This window comes from Alligator sinensis, unplaced genomic scaffold, assembly GCF_000455745.1.
Source record: "Alligator sinensis unplaced genomic scaffold, ASM45574v1 scaffold1178_1, whole genome shotgun sequence".
NCBI classification, from domain to species: Eukaryota; Metazoa; Chordata; order Crocodylia; family Alligatoridae; genus Alligator; species Alligator sinensis.
The window spans coordinates 587,377-608,493 of NW_005842596.1; the positions used below are offsets into that span (position 1 = coordinate 587,377).

The 21,117-nt window shown below is 44.4% G+C and overlaps 1 protein-coding gene across 1 annotated transcript; it reads left to right on the forward strand.

The window, feature by feature from the left end:
• Positions 1–441: 441 nt before the first annotated feature.
• On the forward strand, positions 442–15,431 carry LOC102370184 (mast cell carboxypeptidase A). The gene is made up of 11 exons (XM_006032941.1): positions 442–518; positions 607–682; positions 3,069–3,193; positions 4,188–4,290; positions 4,723–4,824; positions 7,839–7,940; positions 8,510–8,620; positions 9,818–9,908; positions 10,077–10,279; positions 13,318–13,402; positions 15,076–15,431. Exons 1-11 carry the CDS (start codon positions 448–450, stop codon positions 15,261–15,263), a joined length of 1,257 nt encoding a protein of 418 aa, XP_006033003.1. The 5' UTR covers positions 442–447; the 3' UTR covers positions 15,264–15,431.
• The last annotated feature ends 5,686 nt before the right edge of the window (positions 15,432–21,117 follow it).

The following is a 21,117-nucleotide window of genomic DNA, read 5'->3' on the forward strand; positions in this document are numbered from 1 at the left end:
TAACTCCCATTGACTTCCAAAAAAAATTGGCATGTCGAATTGTATTATCCAATTCTCGGCAAGACTCTAATATATAAATGTAACTCCATACAGGTAACTTGCTTTTTATAACATGGCATGAAGTTGGCATTCGTACATGAGCTAAGGAGACTTCTCATGAAGTATGAGTTCTAACCATCATCCACAAGCTGCCCCGTAGCTGGTTATGTCAGGGTTAAATACTGGGGATCACCCAAAATAGACATAGCACTCTTTCCGCAACTGATCTTAAACCATTATTATGAGTCTTAATTACTTTATTAAATATGCATATAGGTGTGGCATAAGTCCCCCAAAAGAACTCTGTCTGATCCAATAAAACCTCAAGAGGAAATCAGCTGTTTCTGGAATGATAAGCAGCACAGCATAAAGAAGACGGACTGTACTTGCTACAGAGAAAGAAGAAACATGAAGCGTATTGTGCCTTCAGGCTTGATTGTAGCTATCTTTGCTCTTGTTTCTGCTAGCTCTTTTGACAGGTAGAATACGCTTGCTTTAACTGAACCTGGCTACACCTGTTTTTGATGCTCAGATCTCTTACCCATTTCTTTTCTTTATGTTTTGAAGAGCGAAGGTATTTCGTGTGAAGCCTCAAAATGAAAGACAAGTGAAGTTTATAAAGGACCTAGCCAGCATTAAACAGGTGAGAAATTTTACAACATGGGCCATCTAATGACGCTTTTGTTTGGTGAAGCTATTTTCAAATAATATTGCATACAGTGTGTCAAGGTCATGTTCAAGACCATACAGATATGAAATGAGATAAGTGACTTGTAGCTCCAGGAGCTTGCAATATACTTTAAAGACAGATAAAAGACAAATTTTGTTTTAAAGTATATGTACCCAGCTTGCTGCAAATTCAATGGAGGCTGCAATCAAAATTTTGATGACTTAGGATGGCATGCTACACTTAGTATGGACCCACATTCACCTTTTGTATCACCACAAAAACAAATGTAGTATCCATCTATAGCACCACAAAAACCAGAGATATACCACGGAACCCTTCCTCTTTCAAAGTGCTACAGATGGACGGTTATGGGGGGTCTCAGACTCTCAGCATCTCACAGCCCTCAACTCTCCCTGCCCACTCAAGGGAAAGGGAGGAAGAGAGTGGCTGGCTCCCTAATAGCTCACCCAGATGTGGCAAGTTGTCAAGAAGCCCTGTTAGAACCTCGTAGCCACCACCATGACAGCACCAACAACAATGTATTTGAAAAGCCCTGAATCCCACAGAAATGAGCAATCCAGTAACTTCATTGAATGATTCCCTTTCCATAGTCCTAGACAATGCAACAACTCAGTGACATGAGAAGGGGAGGGAAGGAGCAGGACACAAAATTTCCCAACAATACTGGACAGATTTCCAAGCTGAAATGGAACTGGAAGTATAATGAGCCCACACCCTTGCCAATTCCTGGAAAAACACTTCTATTTCTAGATGCAGTGATTCAAAGGCAACCACTTTCCAGCAACTACTTAAGATTTAAGTTAACATGAGAATTCCTATACATACGAAAGTAGTGTAGCTAGCATTTCAATATTATGAAACATGTTGCACTGTAACAGTTTCAATGCTGCTTTTCTTAAGGGTCTCTAAAAAATCTAGTGATCAGTCATAATACTGTACTGTGTTATCACAAGAACTTTAGCCTAAAACAATTTCTGCCAAGAACACGGGAAACAAAAATAGATAAATAATTAATTTGCTTTCAGTGCACTCATTGTTCCACAGTAACCATGTATGGGTGTCCAATAGCTTTATAAGGTAAAAATGTAAAATCATTTGAAAGCTATGCAGTGCTTCCTTTAATGTTATATGACTTCAGAGGCAGTGACAAGCTGACAGTGCTCTTTATGCTGCAGTTTTAGATCTTACAAAAGCTTTGTAAATATACAAAAATAGGTATGAGTAAATAACTTAAGTAAGTAAGTCTGTAAGTAACCTAAATAAAGAAAATAGGACCAATTTGTAATCAAAATAAAGTGTTTATGCTGGAAAAAAATTCTAACCCCCCCAAAAAAACCGACAAAATAATGTCTCTCCCCCAAGAAAGCCTCTACAGCTACTTAATACTGAGCTAAACTGGACCATATTTTAGGAGAAAAAAAAGAAAAGATTTAGAATGTAAGCCCATGAAAGTTTGAGAATGATGCCATTTAAATTGCATGTGAACTACATCCCTATGAAAGAATCATTCATTTTGACATGCCTAACACTTTATTATAAACTATACTGGTAGAAATTGAGTGCTGTTCTTTTAAATAATTGTCTACTGTGAGCCTGCCCTTCCTCCTATTGAAGTCAATGGCAAAATTCCTGTTCTAAAAATAGTAAAGCTCAAAAAAATCCCAGTTTAGTAAGGGATTTTACTATAATTATTAAGAGTGCTACAAAAAGACAAAAAAATCATCAGAAATGGTGCACCCTTTTCAGAAAGAAAAGGGATACATTTCAGATTTATCCTGTGTGCTTGGAAATTAAGAACCTTCACCAACTCCTATCAAAATTAATTGAAAGCTTTTCACCAACTACAATGGCAGTTGAAGCTGGTTTGTAATACATTTTTAAAATGGGCAGGCAAGTGGGGGAAAATATTGGTTATGTTATTTTCATTTCTTAAAGACAGTCTTGCATGTGCCCTAAAATGCATGTTTGGCATGATAGGAGCAATGCCAGAGCAGCAACTTTCTCCTCTAAGCTTTACTTTGTTTTCTTAGGAAGCATTTCAAGAAAATATCAGGGGTTTACTTTTAATCAAAACTGAAAATTTTTCCAGCTATGGTTTAGCATTGTTCTTATTGAACACTCAGCCCCAGGGCACTTGACAATGGCTCTTTATGGCAAACTCACTAACTTCTGAGATGGTTCTATTCTCCAAATAATATAAAAATAAGGCTATTTATCCGCAAAACTAAAACACTGGACTACAGTGGTTCCTTTGAGCACTAAACAATCATCATTTACAAGTGGATGATTGACTTGAATACCTACTAAAACATGTTATATTGAATTGTTCTCTATGCAGCTTGACTTCTGGCACCCAGATTCAGCCCTTCATGTAGTTACTCATATGGAGGTGGATTTCCATGTCAGTGCAGATCAATCCAGAGCTGTCCAGACTTTCATGGAGCAGAACAGAATACAATACGAGTAGGTATTACTTAACCTTTCAAGAGTATTGGAGAGTAATAGGAAGCTGTCTGGAGACTGAGAGTCTTTTGGAAGGACTTTTTTTTGTACAGAGCCACTAAAAACCATTATGTCTGTTGCAGCCCACTCAAACAAGGAATCCTTAAATAGAAATAATATAGATAAGTGCTATCATATGTACAGGGATCCAGGTTTTGAGTTCTTAGGTTTGAGCCTGAGTTTTCCTAAACCATAGCTCATATTTTCTATAGTATCATCATGTCACAACAACAAAGGTTCCTGATCATGTACAGTGGTCATGCACATCTTACCCTGGAAGCTAGAGCCATGGATGATCTGTTCCTTTGAACAACCAGGCCTATAGCATACCAAGAGGGACATCCAAAAAATTAGAAATTTGAACAATCATCAGTTTGTTCCTATCAGTCACACAAAGAAAATGACTATTACCAGGACTACTGTGAGACTTCTTTATAACTGGCTGCTAATGCTTCAAAATTCTGAGTTCAGATAGTCTGTGAGGTCTCTTTCCATTTGTATATTACTCCAGAGAGAAAGAGCAGTCCAGTTACAGCATTAGACCATGATTTAGGAGTCCCAAGGCTTAATTCTTTACTCCAGCCCAACATCCTCCTTTAAGAGGAGGCTAGACGAACACCTTGCCGGGGTCGTTTGACCCCAGTACTCTTTCCTGCCATAGCAGGGGGTCGTACTTGATGATCTGCTCAGGTCCCTTCTGACCCTACAAACTATGAAACTATGAAACTATCCCATTGACTCCAAACAAGTTATTTAGTTTCTCTGTGCCTCAGATACCCATCTGTAAAACAGGGACAATGTTACTACCCCTGCCTGACAGAGATGCCATATGGATAAAGAATGTCATGAGCTCAGAGGCTATGGTAGTGTAAACATGTCTCTACTTTAGAAACATTTCCTATGATACTTCATTTTCAAACTAGCATACATTTATGTATTATCATGTGTCATACAGAGTTTTATTACATAACCTGCAAGAGGAGATTGAAAAACAGTTTGATGGCAAGAAGAATTTTACTGCTAGACACTGTTACACAAAATACAACAGCTGGGATACGGTATGGAACAGTTTGTGCATTTAAGGAAATAATCTCTCTCTCTCTCACTGCTGCATAAATCCCTATGGTAGGATTTGAAGAGGCTATACACAAGACATCTGCCTTTTGTGTGGTATGAAACTCCATTCTACATGGGTTTATCATGGGCAATGGGGTTTGTGGATGGGGCGTTGTAGGTGAAGGTGAGATTGCAGAATTTGTTACTAAGCAGATCTTCTAGTCTTACCTACAGGGGAAGCAGTGCAGAAACACAACAGGGGAAGTGGGACTGAGAAGCCATTCCAGTCTACCGGTAGCTTCTATCTAAGGAGGTTCTCTACTACCCCAGGGTGATGCAAGAAAAATAGGGAAAAAGATTCCTCCACTTTTTTACACTCTAAATCTTGTCATCTGAGACTGGTTCAAATGACCACATGTTGTTTTTTAATCTAGATTGCTGCCTGGACTGCTAGAATTGCTAAAAAGTATCCAAAACTGGTCTCTCGCATTGAAATTGGAAATACTTTTGAACAGCGGCCAATGTACCTCCTTCAGGTATAAATGTCTTTTCAGTTAAGTTATACAAAGTCATGATGGGTGGCTAAAATCATAGATATGTTATCCTGGTTTTCTCTCTTTAAAAATCATGCATTCTCTAATTTAACACCCCCCCCAACTTCTCTAATTAAAAACCCCCAAATCCATTTTGCCATGATTAAAATGAAATGCCACTATATGTAGGTATCAATTGAACACAATATTTTATTAATATAGTTATGATTTTAAAGCATTTTGGAAGCATACCAGTGCCTCAGTTACTATAATAAAATACATTCTAAATACCTATAAGTGTTGGCATTTGATTTGGGGTTTTTATCATGGAAAAATCAGAGCTCCCCTGCTCCCTTTGCTCACCAGGACATGGGTCCAGCAGCAGCTGTCCCTGCTGCACTGCTTTGTGGCACTGAGCAGCCCTGATATGCCAGTACCCTGCCAATGCCATTACCCTCACTCCCAAGCCACAGCCCCCCAGCCCTGCTGGTGCCCCTCACTCCCGACCCACATGCCCCTGGCCCTGCTGGTGCTTCTCACTCCCACTCACAGCCTCCCATGCCCCACCAGCCCTGCTACAGTGGGCCCCCAGCTGCCATGGCTATGGGGCCAGGGACCCAGGTCCACAACCCCCTGCCCCTCCAGCAGCACCTAAGCCCTGGCTGCCACCCATGGGTGGTGACAGCTGCTGTGGCCCAAGGAGAACACAAAAACTGGATCCCCCTCCCCCACAGGGCTGGAGCAGAGCCCATGGGGAAGGGATGCAGCTACTGTGGCTTAGGACTCCCACCCTGCTACCCTTCCCCCTGGGGCCTCCACAGTCCAGTGAGTGGGACCCAACACGGCAGAGTAGGGTAGGGCAGGGAGGCTCGGTGCTGCCGCCAAGAGCCCTGTGCCACCATAGCAAGGTGCTCCCTGCCTGCCTGGCAGCAGTGAGTAACACAACTCCATCCTGGAACCCCTGCTGCTGCCAAGCAGACAGGTCATATGGCATCCATATGGCCTCACCATGGCTGCAGGGGGCTCCTGGCAACAGCACCAAGCCTCCCTGTCTTGCTCTGCCCTGATGCATGACCTGCTGTGTCATGGAGGCCCCAGAGGGAAGGCAGCAGGCCAGGGAGCCCCAAGCCTGCAGCAGGCAGCCTCGCCCCCCAGACAAACCACCTGCGGCTCCATGCCGCTCCCCGCCCAGGCCCTGCAGCCACACATTCCTGCCCAGGCCCTGGGCCTCAAGCCCCAGGCCCCAAGCACCACCCTGGCCAGGCAGTGCCTCCAGCCCCAGCCCTACCCAATTCCCTCTCTCCTTCCTTCACTATGGGGCCCTCAATACCCCTCCCCCCTAGACTTACCTGCGGGAAGCTGCCGGAGCTGCTCACCATGCTGCCTGGCTGCCATGTGCATGCGTGCGTCCACTGCCTGATTGCCCTCCTCCTGCTGCCCCCAGCCCTTTGCAGGATGGAACTCTGCCAGCCTGCAAGGGGAAACCACCCATTTCCCTTGTTTTTCTCCTTAAAAGAAGAAAATCCTCATTTTACGGTGTTTTTCCATAGCAAATGGAAAACCCAGATCCCTGGTTATCAATCAATTAAGTTGAAAATAGTAAATTGGTGATACTGCTCCAGGGATTAAATATACAATACTGGGATGACGAGAAATGCAAAAGTGTAACAAGGTCTTCCAGCATACAGGGCAGGGGGAGCACTGGATATGCTGACCTCTGAAGAGGGGAGGGAAGGAGCAAAGTCTTACCTGCAGCTGCTCTTCAACGAGTGAAGGCTGCTGCTGCTACAGCAGCTTTGGCTTGGGTAGTATCAGGCCCGTAGCCAGGCTCCCTGAGATCCATCCCTGGTGTCCAGTTCACTTCCCCCTCTGATCTAAACATATTACTGGGTGCAAGGCTGTGCTTGCTATGGCAAAAACTCCCCAAGGTTGGGGGAAGCACCATTCTGATCACCCCCTGCTCCCTAGATACACTGCTGGATGTGGCACTACCTTGCCCAGCTCCCATGCCTAGTGTGGGGCAGCACAGGGTTGTGTACATCACGGTAAAGCACAGGGCTGTGTATGCCAGGGTTGAAGGGGGACGCTGGTGGTGTCTGCTCACCTCACCATAGTGACACTACTGGAGACGTATATTAAAGATAAAATGTACCTTAGAAAGTGCCTAGACTTATCAATTGCCTTGAAGTTAGGAAATAGCAAAAGTAATACAGTGTCATGTGTGATAAAAGACCGTAAATAGACAAATAACAACCAATACCAAGTGCATTCATATAGCATCTTAAATATAATCTAGTCACTAAATACCTCTCAAAGCTATACAGAAATCCACAGATCTGCAGGTCTTTTGTGAGTAGTGGGGACTTGTATCACATGGATATTTTCCAAGAGGTGCAGAAAGGAACAAGTGTTGATCTCCCTGGGAACATGCAGATGCTGCTCCACTGAATAGCGATCTGGAATTTTGTGACTGAGGGTGACAGCATATGAATGCAGGACAAGCCACTTTTCATTAGGCCCTCACATATTGAGACTTAGCTATCCAATATCGAGTTGTTCTCTGTGAAATAACATTTCCAATCAAATCGCAATTCTATGGCAGAGTAGAAAGGCATCAGAAAGGTAAGACTTAGTGAACGAGAGAACAGCATTCTAACAGCACACAACATGTTAATGAACTACATTCCCAGTGGTCCAGAATTCCTGGTTTTTCCAGGAATATCTAGCTTTTTCAGAACTTACATTTTATATATGCAAAAATGATCATATATTTTCAGTCTAAATGAATTTAGGTAAAGAGAAAATAAAAACACAAAAAGGACTAGCAAAGTTTTCAGAAAGTAGCACGTACATCATGATGCATCAACTAGCAATTGCTTTAGAAAACCTCCTATATGAAATTTAAAGGAATGGTACACAAAAAATGAAAATCTTCTACAGATGAAGATACAAGCCCTGAAGTTTAATGGAGGAACAGCTCCTCCCAGAGGAAGTAACATCTTTATCTTTGAAAGCAGGTTGGGAAGGTGAGTGGTAGAAAGAAGACCATCTTTATGGACTGTGGGATCCATGCACGTGAATGGATCTCACCCGCATTCTGCCAGTGGTTTGTGAAGCAGGTCAGTAAACTCAATTATATTCAGAAAGCCTCTTGCCCTGATATTGCTAGGAGTCATATTCTGATCCACTTCCTTTGCAATCTGGGGGCTGAACTGGAGCTGTCTAGCTAAACTATGTCTAGTAACCCTGAAGTTGTATTCCTATGTGAGAGCGAGTGCAACAGGAGCAAACCAAACTTTTTTCTGTAGTAGGTAAGTGGAACATGGCAGACTCCTCAGTCACCATGCCCCACAGAATGTAATAAGCATGATGCAGGAGAAAAAAGGGTGCCAGTTTAGCGGTGTAATCATACTCTCATATGGCTGTTTTGAAGGTCAAGCAAAAAAAGCAAGCTGTGCATATGAGCCACCTGAACAGGACTCTAGTCTAAATTAAAAGACAAGGTCATAATGAAATAAATGCTTGCAATTGCTTGGCATAGGTTATCTCAAACCACTTGTCTATTGAAACTCATCATCTCTAGTTTATGCCCTCATTGATTTATTGGGTAATTTGGGTCTGTCTTCAAGAACATAGTACTGGAACAGCTTGGCATTAAACTATATTTCTGTGTACATCTCCCTTACAGGCTACCAGAACCTATGGAAAGGACAAGACCATGACATACCTGCTAGATAATTTGAACTTCTACGTTCTCCCTGTGTTCAACATTGATGGCTATGTGTGGAGTTGGACTAAAGTATTGCCCACCTTTGGCTATTTTCTATACTTCCTGCAGCTTAGCTCTCAAGATTCATTAAAGTCCCCATTAAAAAAAACCCCCTCTAAGTTATACTCTAAAGAATAATAGCTTAAGGGTCCTTTGAGAGAGCGAGTCCCCATTAAAAAAAAAATCTCACTCTCAAAGGAGTCTTAAGCTATTATTCCTTAGAGTATAACTTAGATCAATACTTTAACAACCTGTATAATAGACCGCCAAAAAGAAAAAAATCCCCTTAGATTACAGATCATTCCGTCTAGTGCAGATCGCATTCAAGTCTGTGAACCAAATAATTTTCCATGTGAAAGGTCAAGGCCTGACTTTAGTTCATGTCACTGAAAATACTGTTAAAAAACATACATTTAGGTGAGGCAACAAGGCTTGACTAAGGTCTTCCATATAATGTCAGCCCATCAGTAACCCTCTGTGAAGATGAGGAAATAGATGGCTTTGGCACCTCCTGCCAATAACAAGATGGAACTCCATACTGCTCTTTAACAGGAAAGACTATTTATGATAACCCAGGAGAGGATATACCTAATCCACACCTATACCAGTCCACCAACCCCTACACCAGTCTAAATGAGGGGCACAGAGGAACTGTGAGCATTATTATATCTGCGGATGACAAACTATGTTTCAGTGCCTAGCCTGCCTGTGCAGGGTATATTCCATCTTCTTATACATAGCCAAATTATATGGGTCTGGAATAGATGGGGAGTGTATGAATTTCACCCATTAACAATTGTTTCTCAAATATGATAGATTGCAGTCCTCAGGACTTTATTTGCAGTCACATCAGGGCCTGTGTTTATAGTTACTTGAAAGCATTAAATGTACTCAGCTGGGAACTGCAATCCAAACAACTGCAAAAAGAAATGCCTTCTCTAATTGTTAATCTCACTACTTACACATTGTAGACATAAGGTGCAATTCAAGTGTTCAAAACTCAAACTGACATGGGGTACGTTCATTAGATGTGTAGTCCCAGCAGACTGCTTTTCCTTTGACTAATGTTGTCTTTTATTCTGAAGATGAAAGTCTTTGTGTTAACTGTCTGGATTTTAGCTTAGATCTGAATCAATCTTTACCTCTCAGACTAAACCCAATCTGACCAAATAAGTAAAATGAAGTTCTGTATTTGGTTTCAAATACTTCAAGCACTTTGTTTTGTAGGATCGCTTATGGAGAAAAAATCGTTCCAATAACTCTAACACCGACTGCATTGGTACAGACCTGAACAGAAACTTTAATGCTGCATGGGGCAGTAAGTAACTTAAGAGAAGAAAGGGTGAGGAAACTAATCTGTATGAGTAGACTGGTGACCTGGGTTATTTTATTGGTCATTGAAAATGAGGGACTTCATTACTCCAATTAACAATTTACTGCATTTAGGCTGTAAGCCAAAGAATAATAATGCAAATCTTATTTACAGCTGTTGGTGTCTCAGATGATCCATGCGATGAAATCTATTGTGGAACTGCAGCAGAGTCTGAGAAAGAAACTAAAGCTGTGGCCACCTTCATTCGTGAGAACCTCCACTCCATCAAGGGGTACCTGACCATCCATTCTTACTCTCAGATGTTGTTGTTCCCTTATGGCTACACTTCAAGAAAAGCACCTAATCATGATGAACTGGTATGTTAAAAAATGAAAGTAGACCTAGTTTGATGGCTGAATTTTTCTTCATCAAATATTGCCTTTTTCTACTATTTGAAATTTTCACCAGTAAGGTTTTTGTTTTCCTTATTTCTGAATGTTCCACTTTTTGATGAAGACAGTCAAAAGTTTGAAAGGATTTTCTTTTCAGTTTGTCTTTTTTTTTTCCTTGCTAAAAGGAAATAAAAGTGTTAAAAGAGCAGAAAAAATAGGGTAATGAGGGAAAAGTAAAACAAACATTTTTAAAATATATATTTTTATGAACCAAATCAAAAAGTAATTTCTGTTCAAAACCTGTGGAATAACCACCTCAAATTATTTGCTATTTTCTATCCCCCACTTTATTTCCAGCCAGCTCTGCTACCCTTTTGCATATATAAGTCAATCAGTACCTGACTGACTTGGGTACAAAGCTGCAGTCACCATTAACCTTTTCTCTCAGGTTCATTGCCAAGTTTCACAAGCTTCAAACTGAACCTTCTCTAAATGCCTACCTGATACAGAAGAAAACAAAACCAGCCTCTCCAACACAAGTGGTGAACCCCAGTTACTTAACTAGGAGCCTACCACCAAGCCAATGGTTATTAGATTACCTAGAAATATAAATATGCTTTTCTAATCAACCCATTGCTGCAGGTTCTGATCTTATGGGCTGATCTACAGGAAACAACCCTAGGGGCAATGGTATATTTCAGCCTAGAGTCAATCTTTACCTTCTGGAAATCTTGTTCCAACAAAATGGAATAGCCAGAATCCGCCAGATGAAAACCAAATTACACTGCTAATTAACTGATACCTAGCCATTTAGATAGAGGCTAACTACCTATGTTAGTCTGAAGTCAGGCAGAAGGTAGGGTAAATATGCTCCTTATGTATAAACTAAATTCCAGAGAGCACAAGCTTTCATGAGCTGAAGTTCATTTCAACAAATGCTGCAATGCAGTCATGTGAAGTCGGTTCATGAAAGCTTGTCCTCTCTATATATTTAGTTGGTCTATAAGGTGCATATCTACCCTGGCTTCTGCCAATCATTTAGATATCAGTCTAAATGATGCCCTGTCCAACTTGTGCTCGATTCAGCCCGGTGACTTAGGGATAAAAGGGCCAAAGACACTTTTGCACAACTCTAGACCACATTAACGCAAACAGAATAACACTGGAGGACACAAGGGACTCAAGGAAACACATTCAGAAGTATCCATATCCCATTACCTATCCTATCTGCAATGTTAGGCTGCTTATACATGTGTTTGTTGGTGTTTTAATTAGAATGTGCTGAAAGATTAACCGAGTCTGCTCTGCATTCTAATTAGACCACTGCTGCATTGCTGCAGCTTCATGTGTATTAAGCCCCCACACATTTTTAATGAGGTTGAATGAGGTTTAGAAAAAGCATCCCATGGCCATTGTTAAATGCATGGGGGCTTAATACACATGACAGGGGGATATTTTAATTAGAGCGGTTGCCCAGGAACCACTCTAATTCAAATGCCGCCCCCCCCCCCCCCAAGCATGTGTATAGGCAACCTTTAAAACCAAACTAATTTCATTTGAAACTGATAACCAATGGGGTTAGTCCTATAAGAACATATATGCTTTAGAACAGGGGAGAGCAAAATACTGCCCATAGGCCAGATCCAGCCCACCAGGTCATTCTATTAGGCCCATGGGGCCCCTCCAAAAAAAAATTATTACTGGCCCATGGCTGCCCATCTGAAAGCCCCATGTGGATGCACCAAGCATGATGGTGCGCAACTGGACAAATAATGAGTAGGGAGGGGAGCTCCTGCCTGCAGGAGGAGTGAGTGGGTATGGGGTTTGTGTGTGAATACGTGAAGGGGGTGGGGTTTGTGGATGGGTGCATGCTCCCTCCCCTTTCCCCCCCCCCCCACAATAACACACAGCCCCTGTTGCCAAAGGCAGCAGCTGAAGTGCTGGGAACCCCATGTGCTGGCATGGAACCAGCCCAGCCCGATGGCACACAGTTCCCAGAAGGAGAGCCATGGGGACTTGCATACCATTGGGCTGGGCAGGCTTCATGCCGCCGTGTGCAGCTCCCCACTGGAATGCTAGAAGCCCCGCATGGAGGCACAGAGCCAGTCCACCCTGGCCCAATGGTGCACAGCTCCTGCCTGCAGTGCCAGAAGTAGCATGTGGCGGCATGAAGCCAGCCTGGTTAGGACCAAAGGCATGTACCAGTGGGGAGGGCCAGCTTCCTGCTGCCACATGCAAATCCTAGGACTCAGCTGGACCCGCACACTGCCAAGGGGCTGTGCCTGCCACGGGCCATGAGCGCCCCAAGGGCTTGCTGCCTGCTGCTGCCACCAGCAACAGGGGCTGTGAGCCATGGAGGGGGGAGACATGTGGCAGGGGGCCCACACCCACCCACCAACACCCCAACAAATCCCACGCACACCACCCCACAACCCGCACACACCCACACACACCCACAAATCCAACCCACCCAACCACACCCCGCACACAATATACAAATGTAAGACTTTATTTTGAGCTATTATGCAATCACCTCTATATACACTATGCAAATGCAAGTACATTGAGACAAAAATCCTTTTTGAAATAAAATTAAAATATGTTATAGTAGATGTTTGTGATTTTTAGTTTATAATTTTTTTTCTGGTTCAAAGACAGCAAACCCCCAAAAGGAGTACTTCCAGGAGGCAAGGGGAGAGACTTCTGGTGGCAAAGGTCAGGGGCTAAAGGGTGGGACTTCCCGTCCCAAGATGGCACTCAGGGGGCAGAGCACTTGTCAAGGGGCAGGGCTACCCTTGACAGCTCACCAAAAGTCATTAAGCAGCCCTCCAGCCAAAATAATTGGCCACCCCTGCTTTAGAAGGTGGCCGGGCTCCCCAGGAGTTTGAGCAAAAGGAGCTGATGTTCCTGTTAAGATGTCAGAATTTGTTGGCTAAATAAATATGCTTTTGGGATGCTTGCTCACAGTACTTAAATCTCTCCAAAACTAGCTTTCACTGACAGACTGTCTTCCTTTTAAAAAGAATAAAGTTGCTGAGGAGGCAGTGGAAGCTTTGTCCAGTATGTATGGCACAAAATATAAATACGGAGTATCAGCCACTATAATCTGTAAGTATTTCAGTCCATCATCTTTTCAGTGTCCTTATAAATGTCATTGTTACTGCAACCAGCTCACACCCAGGCTGTTTAGCAATACCTGACATGAGGAGAAGCAAGGTCCTGGTATGAAACTGTGCATATGGGGAGGGGAGTATCAGGGTTGAGGGGTGAAGATATAACCCTGGAAAGTACCAGATTCAAGGTTTACAATACCAAGAGCCAAGGTTCAAGACAGCAGGCTGAGGGAACAGGAAACCAAGGATGAAGAACCAGGACTAGGAACAAGGAATCAGGCACACTGGAAGTATCTCCCCCATACCCAAAAAGAAGCTATTGTGTTATGAATCCACCAAGAACTGAAAGGGCTGCGGCCTATATGCCACAGCCTCACTCAGGCACTTGATAGGAGCTAGTTGAAGGCATTCCAACAACTAGCAGCCAATTCTACCCAGGCTATCAGGGCCAGCTGAGGCTTGTCTGGTGAGAGCGAGGTACTCTTTGTCCAATCAAACACATACCGGTATGGTGTTTCTTGCCCCTCAATAAAAGAATAAGGATTTTCTTTTTTCTCATGTAGGAGCAGTCCATGTAAAGAGAATTGCGTTTCCCCTGGCCCAGCTGTTTCATAAGTACTAAATGCAGCATTTCTAAGACCTCCATTGGGTTTCTGATGTCAGACTGAGATATAAATGCTACATTTCTTCCATGTTTGCCTCAGTCGATTAAGAATAGTGGGAAGTTACATGAAAATTATAACACCAGAAACTGACCAATATTCAGAATAGCCAAAAAGGAAGAGGGATTGTCTGCTATCATCAGGCAAAGAATAAAGTAGCCAAACTGATTCTTTATTATTCATTATCTGTATTATTGTAGCCCCTAGAAACTAGAATCTTACACTTGCAGTAAGATTTAGGATCCAAAATGTATTTTGGTCTGCAAAAACATTTTACTATGTACTCCTAACATGTATGTTTGCAAATTTAGGAATAGTAAGGAAAAGCAATAGCTTCACCCAATAAGTTTACTGAGCAAAAGCTCCATTTAAAAAAGAACTTCAAGGGTCTAGTATATAGTAGAGGACAGCAAGGCATAAGATTTGTTTACTACTTGTACCATTTGAATGTCTTTAGTAATGGGTGAAATTACAATTACCAATTTGCAAGTCTGTCACTATAAGAAGTATGGATCATATTAACAGACACTGTCAAGTACCTGTGGCAGTTACTATGTAACTCTTACATAGCCTTAGGTTAATTTCAAGCTTCTAATCTATTAAACTATTAGTTCTTGATGACCTCCCCATCCCTCTGGCGCACACACACCCTTTCATTTAACAGGACACCTTGATGTTTTTCATCACAATTTTCTCCCCCACAAAAAGTGATGCTTTACTTTAAAGTCTGCATGCCCCCACACCAAGCCCAGTGCACGCCCAGAAGAGGCACTGTATTAATTGGACCCAGCTCACTCAACAGCTGTATAGATTGGGTGCTTCAATGGGGCTTTTTTGGCTCTTTTATCTAATAACTAATTCAATCACCTTTAGATAAAAGCTCCAAAAGCCCTGCTGATGCACCCGATCTGTACTGCTTCTTCTGGTAAAGCATGGCTTTTGAGGGGGGTTTTCACTATCAGCAGCCTTTAATACTAATTATACCTATCTTTTTATGTTTCTACAGACCCTACTTCTGGTAGCTCTGATGACTGGGCTTATGATGAGGGGATCAAATACTCCTTTGGTTTTGAGCTCCGTGACAGGGGCAAATATGGTTTTCTTCTCCCTCAATCTAAGATAAAGCCAACCTGTAAGGAAACTATGCTGGCAGTCATGCATATTGCCAAGTATGTCCTCAATCATGCTTCCTAAAATATTTTGCTATATGACAGACCATATATTTCGGTAGAAGAGCTTGATTTTTATTCCCTTCTGAGCTTCTTTCCTTTCATAGAACAAGAAGAAAAACAGCACCCATTCCTACTATTTGTTGACCTACTGCAGATGATTACAAACAAATAAAATCAGTTTTCAGAACTAGCCAATGACTAAGTTCCAGCATACCAATACTACTGAGCATTTTTCATTCATAAGCTTAGATTTCCTGAGGTACTTACTGTGCGGGCCGGGAGCAGTCCGAGGCCCTCGGGGGTGCGCGGCGGGCTGTGGCCAGCAGCCCTGGCACACGGATCGGGGAATGCAGGCCGGTGGACTAGAATTAGGCACGGACACTTAGCGGTTGATTAAAGATTATTTTACTTACACCGTAGATGGTCGCGGTGCAGGCAGGAAAACTTGCTTGAGTTGCAGTTACAGACAGGAAAGAAGAAAAGCGGACAAGAGTTCCTTCCACGCGAACCTCTAGCCCAATCCGGTTGAAGGCTCTAAACACGCGATCCCGTTGTGTCAACCGAAGAAAACAACTCGGAGAAAAGAGCTCTGGATACACTCACACGAAGTTTGCTAGGCTCCGTGGAACTTGCGCGCATGGAAGGGGTTCGTCGAGGGATCATTCGGCGACGGGGAGAGGCCAGAGGTTGATCAGACCCCTATAGCCTTCTTAAGGTACACGCTGGGTTCGATAGGCTCCGCAGCGCTTAGGGTTCTTCACAAGACGTGAAGCCCTCCTCCTCCAGATGGCTGTGGAGTCCTCCCTTGCGGGGTTCTCCTTGGAGTTCTCCAACTTGGGCGGAAACCGCCCAAGCCAAAGAAAGCTCCGAGTGGCGGGAAATAATTTAGCAGTGCCGAAGCACACACACACCAAATCACACCCTTGGGTTGTGACACTTACGTACACACACCAAAGATCAAGCACACAAGTAGTCCCATTGACATCCAGTCATTAATTACCAGAGCTCATTGGAAAACAAAGTGTAAGCAGGTCACTTACCCTGCTGCCTTAAAAAGGTAAGTGAGCCCTGTTTCCAATTTCTCAGGCCAATTTACTTTTCATCACAACAGCCTTCAATGCACAATACAGCACAACACAGACCTCTCATTTCCAGACATTAGGAGAGGGACAGTTAGGTCTGGCTTCCTGTCAGCCAGCCCTCCTGGAATTACAAAATCTCTTTGTGGTCCCACCCTCAATAGCTGGCCATCACTTTGAGCTGACTCTCAGCCAGGCAGACTGTTACAACTGACCACCTGCAGCCTAATTATGAGCCCTTGAGGGGCCAAGCACCTCCTTACACAAAGCATTTATCTAAAAAACACTTTTTGTAGAAATATTACATTTTCAAGTTCCCTTTTACAAAAAATGAGATAGGCAAAGAGCACTTAGGTGGGCCGGGGCCACTGAGCTACTCAGTGGCAATGATCGGATTTAAAACTGGTGTTCAGTCCCTGGTATCAGGCAGAGCTGACAATGTAACTATAAGAAATTAATGGTGTTTGTATTCTTGAAAGAAGATGATTCAATCATGCTCTTGGTTCTAACTTTCTAGCATTAAAAAAGAATGAGTGAAACTTCCTTTTAATTGATCACATTTCAAAGCTTGTTCCTCCCCAAAGATTCCCATACATTTCTTTTGAATCTTTCCAAAGGCAGGAAAATCCAAGCACCTGTTTCAATTTCTTACTTCTGACTCCAGATTCCACTCTGTTGTCTCTTGCATGTTGGGCTGTAGGACTCGCATGCCATGGACTACATTTTTAATCCAGTACAAATATAAAGTTCAGATAACTTAATGGGCCCTACCCTCCTCCTTGTATGGCACTGGAGAATATTCAGCACACTTTAGTGGAGGAAGAATCACTTCCACAACATGGGAGACTGTGGAAAACTAGGCAGGCTCCTCAGAGTTCAAGGGAGAACAACAGGGACAAATACGCTTTTGCCAACACCTTCCTGTTCTGGCCCTGTGGCTATCGAGCAATTATCCCAATGGGAGTGAATGTTGGCTTGGGCAATACAAGATTTAGCTGTAACTCTGATTTGTGCTCATTTGGCTGATAGAAGTGGAGATGTCCAGTATATCCTGCAAACTGCTAGGCTGAGACACCCTTCCCTTCCCTCTAGCCACCCACCCAGTAGGGTGTGTGCAATGAGGCAACATCATAGTCATCTACGCACAGAAAGCCAACAAATAAACAAGAGAATTAATGACAAAGAAATCAGACCAAGCACACAGTGAGCACACAACTTGGCCACTGGCAGCTCAGGATCTCAGACGGCAAAGCCTGACATACATGGTGCTGAGCACATGCAGATAAATGCAGCAGCTGCTGAGGGAACTTCTCCTACAGTCTCTTTTTATTCCTTTGGCTGTTGTGGTGTTAGCTGTAGTGGCAGAGTAGCTACAGAGGGTGATAGACAAGTTTACTTCTGTGTTCAGAAAACAGTACATTAGGGACACAATCCTGCAATCACTGATCTCAACAGGAACTATGCTCGCAGTACGCTCATAGGATCAAGCCTTATGAGATTTAACAAGCCTATTACACAGACATATACCCGATGTCCATTCAGAGAAGCCACACGCTTTGAACATAAAAAAGAATTTTGAGTTGTTAAAAATCAGGGAGCAGCACAAGTGGGAGCCAAGCTAAGCAGCCATTTATCATGCCAAGTACAAGACAAGGGGCTCAGAGCTGAAGCAAAAGCACTCCCTCATTCTTAAACTATGACGTTAAACGTCCCAAGACATTTGTCATTTGTGCTTCTGTTAAAAAATCTGCCACTGCTTGAGAAATACTTTAAATTGGATCAACAGTGACACCCTGTGGTCAGGTTTTGCCACAACATATGTTCTTACAAAGGATCCTTGCAGACATGTCCATACATTGAAAATAGGGCAGGCTGGCCTCTTAGGGCTCCTACAGACGTGAAGGAGCCTGCTCTGATGCACTGGAAATCCTGTGCTTTGAAGCAGACTCAGTTAATCGAGTCTGCTGGAGCACGAAAACTGATGTGCTCTGGCAGCCTTCTGCGTCATGTGTATCGGTGTCCCCACGCATCCCTGTGCTGAAAAAATGATGGCTGGGTGCTTTGAAATAAAACACGTTTAAAAAGCATTTTTTCAAGTGCCACATCACCATTTTTTCAGTGTGGGGATGTGCAGGGATGCTGATACACATGAACACGTGCACTTTTAGTTTTTATAACCTGCACCATGCTCAGCCAAAAGCACCTTCTGCCCTACAAAATGGAGGTGGTCAGCCTTGAACTCAAAGGGCTTGTCCAGATAAGCACGCATGTGCAGGGGCACACATTTCCCATGGCACAAAAAGCAGCAGCACATATTTGTGGCACTGCTTTTTGTTCCAGGGCACGTCCCTGCACACACACTCTGACATACGACAAATTGACCCAGGTGGGGTACGGGAGGATGGGGCCAGCACTCGTGCTGGCCCCAGCAGCCTTACCCAAGGTCCTGGGGCCTCCCGGGGCAGCAGCAGCAGTGATCTGGCCAGTTGGAGCCTGGCCAGGAGCCACAGTGTGGCTCTGGCCAGCCAGGCTCCATTTCTGGTGGCGCACACTGTTGCCACACCTCTTTTTTGACAGTGGGATCTCCTGGTGTCAAATATTGGTGCCATGCTGCAAATTAACAGTGTAGCAAACAGGTACATCGCTTTGAACAGCTTTGAGGTGCTACAAATCTCACGTGCACACTCATCTGGATGCAGCCATACAGTCAACCACATCAAGTCCTAAAGCCTATCTCCAGAGTTATTATCAGACACCAAGGATGCAGAGCTGTCTCTCTCATCTGGTATGGCCCAAGGGGTTCCTTGCTGCCCTAAAATTTCAAAAAGAAAACTTCTCAGGCATAACTAAGCAAGCTCCTAAACTCAGGACCATGGGCTGGAGAACTCAGTAAACTGACTGCTAGGCTATGGCTCTGGGATTTGCAAGCAGCCTCTTACTCCAGCCCTTGTTGGGCTAGAAGCCTTGCAGAGAAATTAACTAAACTTCAGGCACTGCTTCGTGCCCCAAGCAAATTTTGATCAGATCAGCCATGCATACACTGGCGCTCCAACCTCTTGGATTGAAGTAAAGTCCAGAAATGAAGGCTTGGTTCTCCATCCTGAGCTCCCAAATTGGAATTTGGGATGGAGAGCGCCCCAGACCTTGCACCACTGGTCAGGTTGCCTCAGGCACCCATGTAAACTAGGCTTGGGTTGAGGGGAAAAAAGGGCTCAGTCACCTCGGTGCCAAGGCCACCAAAGAGCAGAATTTTACTCATGCTCATTCCCCTTCAAAGGCCCAGCCCCTCGATTGCCAAGTACCTACATTGTGTATTCCTCTCTCTCATAATCCTTATGTGGTATGGCCTGAGGGATAGTGGCCAGCCCAAAAACAGCAATAACAAAAAGCCACAGGCTGCTAAGAGGAAACTGCCCCACAAGAAAGAAACAAGTGCAGCTTTGAACTCACACCATTTCCTCTCCCTGCTCCAGTACCCAGCCCCTGAACTACAGAGCACCAACACAGCCCAGCGTCCCTTCAGCGGTATGGCCTGAAGGATCACAGCCATACCCCTACCCTCAAAGACAAAAAACAAAACACACACAGAAGAGAAAACCCTCAACCCAGCAAGTAGGTGACAATGGCAGTTTTGAACTCAAGCCTTTTCCCTCACCCACTCCCACAACTCAGTCCCTTGGCTAAGGTGACAAGGCTGTGCATTTATGAAAATCCATTCTTTATCAGTCCAGGGATCTTGGTTTTCTCTGATTTAAAAAAAAAACCCAATTTTCAGTTAAAAAGTAACCCTAAATCCACATTTTTCCATGATTTAAATGAAACAGTACTATATATTTATTAGTGGAATTTAAATTAAATTCTCATTTAAATCATGGAAAAATGTGGATTTGGGGTTACTTTTTTTTAACCAAAAATTGGGGGGAGGGTGTTAAATCAGAGAAAACCAGGATCCCTGTATTATCACAAAAGCAGTACAGCTCTGATGGGTTCCTGAACCCAGGTAACCAGTGACTGCTCAGGGCACAAGTAGCAGGCCTTGCTTCCAGCCAAGAGGCTAGAACAGGGGCGGGCAATTATTTTGGGTGGAGGGCCGCTTACCCGTTTTGGCAAGCTGTCGATGGCCACATGGGTAGCCCTGCCCCTTGACAGGTGCCCCGCCCCCTGGTCACCATCTTGGGACCAAAGTCCCAATGTCTTGGGACCAATGTCCCAGGGCCAGCACCAGTGGGGCCCAAAGCAAGGCACAGGCTGGCAGGGGTCTGTGGAGCCAGGCTGGGCTGCACCAGCAGGGAGAGAGGGGAGCTGGCCCGGCTCCATAGAGCCCCTGATGTCTGGGACCCCATACTCCTGCTGCCCAGCATTGGGCCCCACCAGCACTGGCCCTGGGACACCAGTGCAGGCCCCATGCTCCCGCTGGCTCCCACACCTGCTCACTTCCAGTGCCCCCCCAGCCCTGAGGTACAGGCGGGGGGCAGCGTGCAGCCCTGACCCCCTGCTCCCCGGCAGAGGAGGAGCTGGTGCTGAGCACAGGGAAAAGCAGCCCCTCACCCCCCCCATGGCCAGCGCCCCCTGCTGCAGCCACTCAGCCCACCGGGGGCTGTTCCGAGCAGGCACAGGCAGCCCCAGGTGGGCTGCGAGCGGCTACAGCATGAGGCACCAGACATGGGGTACGGGAGGGGCTGCTTTTCCCCACCCTGCGCTCAGCACCAGCTTGTAACCTGCCCCTGCTGCCAGCCTGCGCCCCACACTGGCTCCGGGCTCGCCCGTTGGGGCTGTGCACAGCGGCAGCAGCTGCGG

Bases quoted from the DNA above. Each gene is read 5' to 3' on its own strand.
- LOC102370184 (XM_006032941.1), top strand. From the start codon at position 448: ATGAAGCGTATTGTGCCTTCAGGCTTGATTGTAGCTATCTTTGCTCTT. The intron at 3,194-4,187 runs GTAGGTATTACT...TGTGTCATACAG, and splicing joins CAGAACAGAATACAATACGA to AGTTTTATTACATAACCTGC. The intron at 8,621-9,817 runs GTATTGCCCACC...TTTGTTTTGTAG, and splicing joins ATGTGTGGAGTTGGACTAAA to GATCGCTTATGGAGAAAAAA.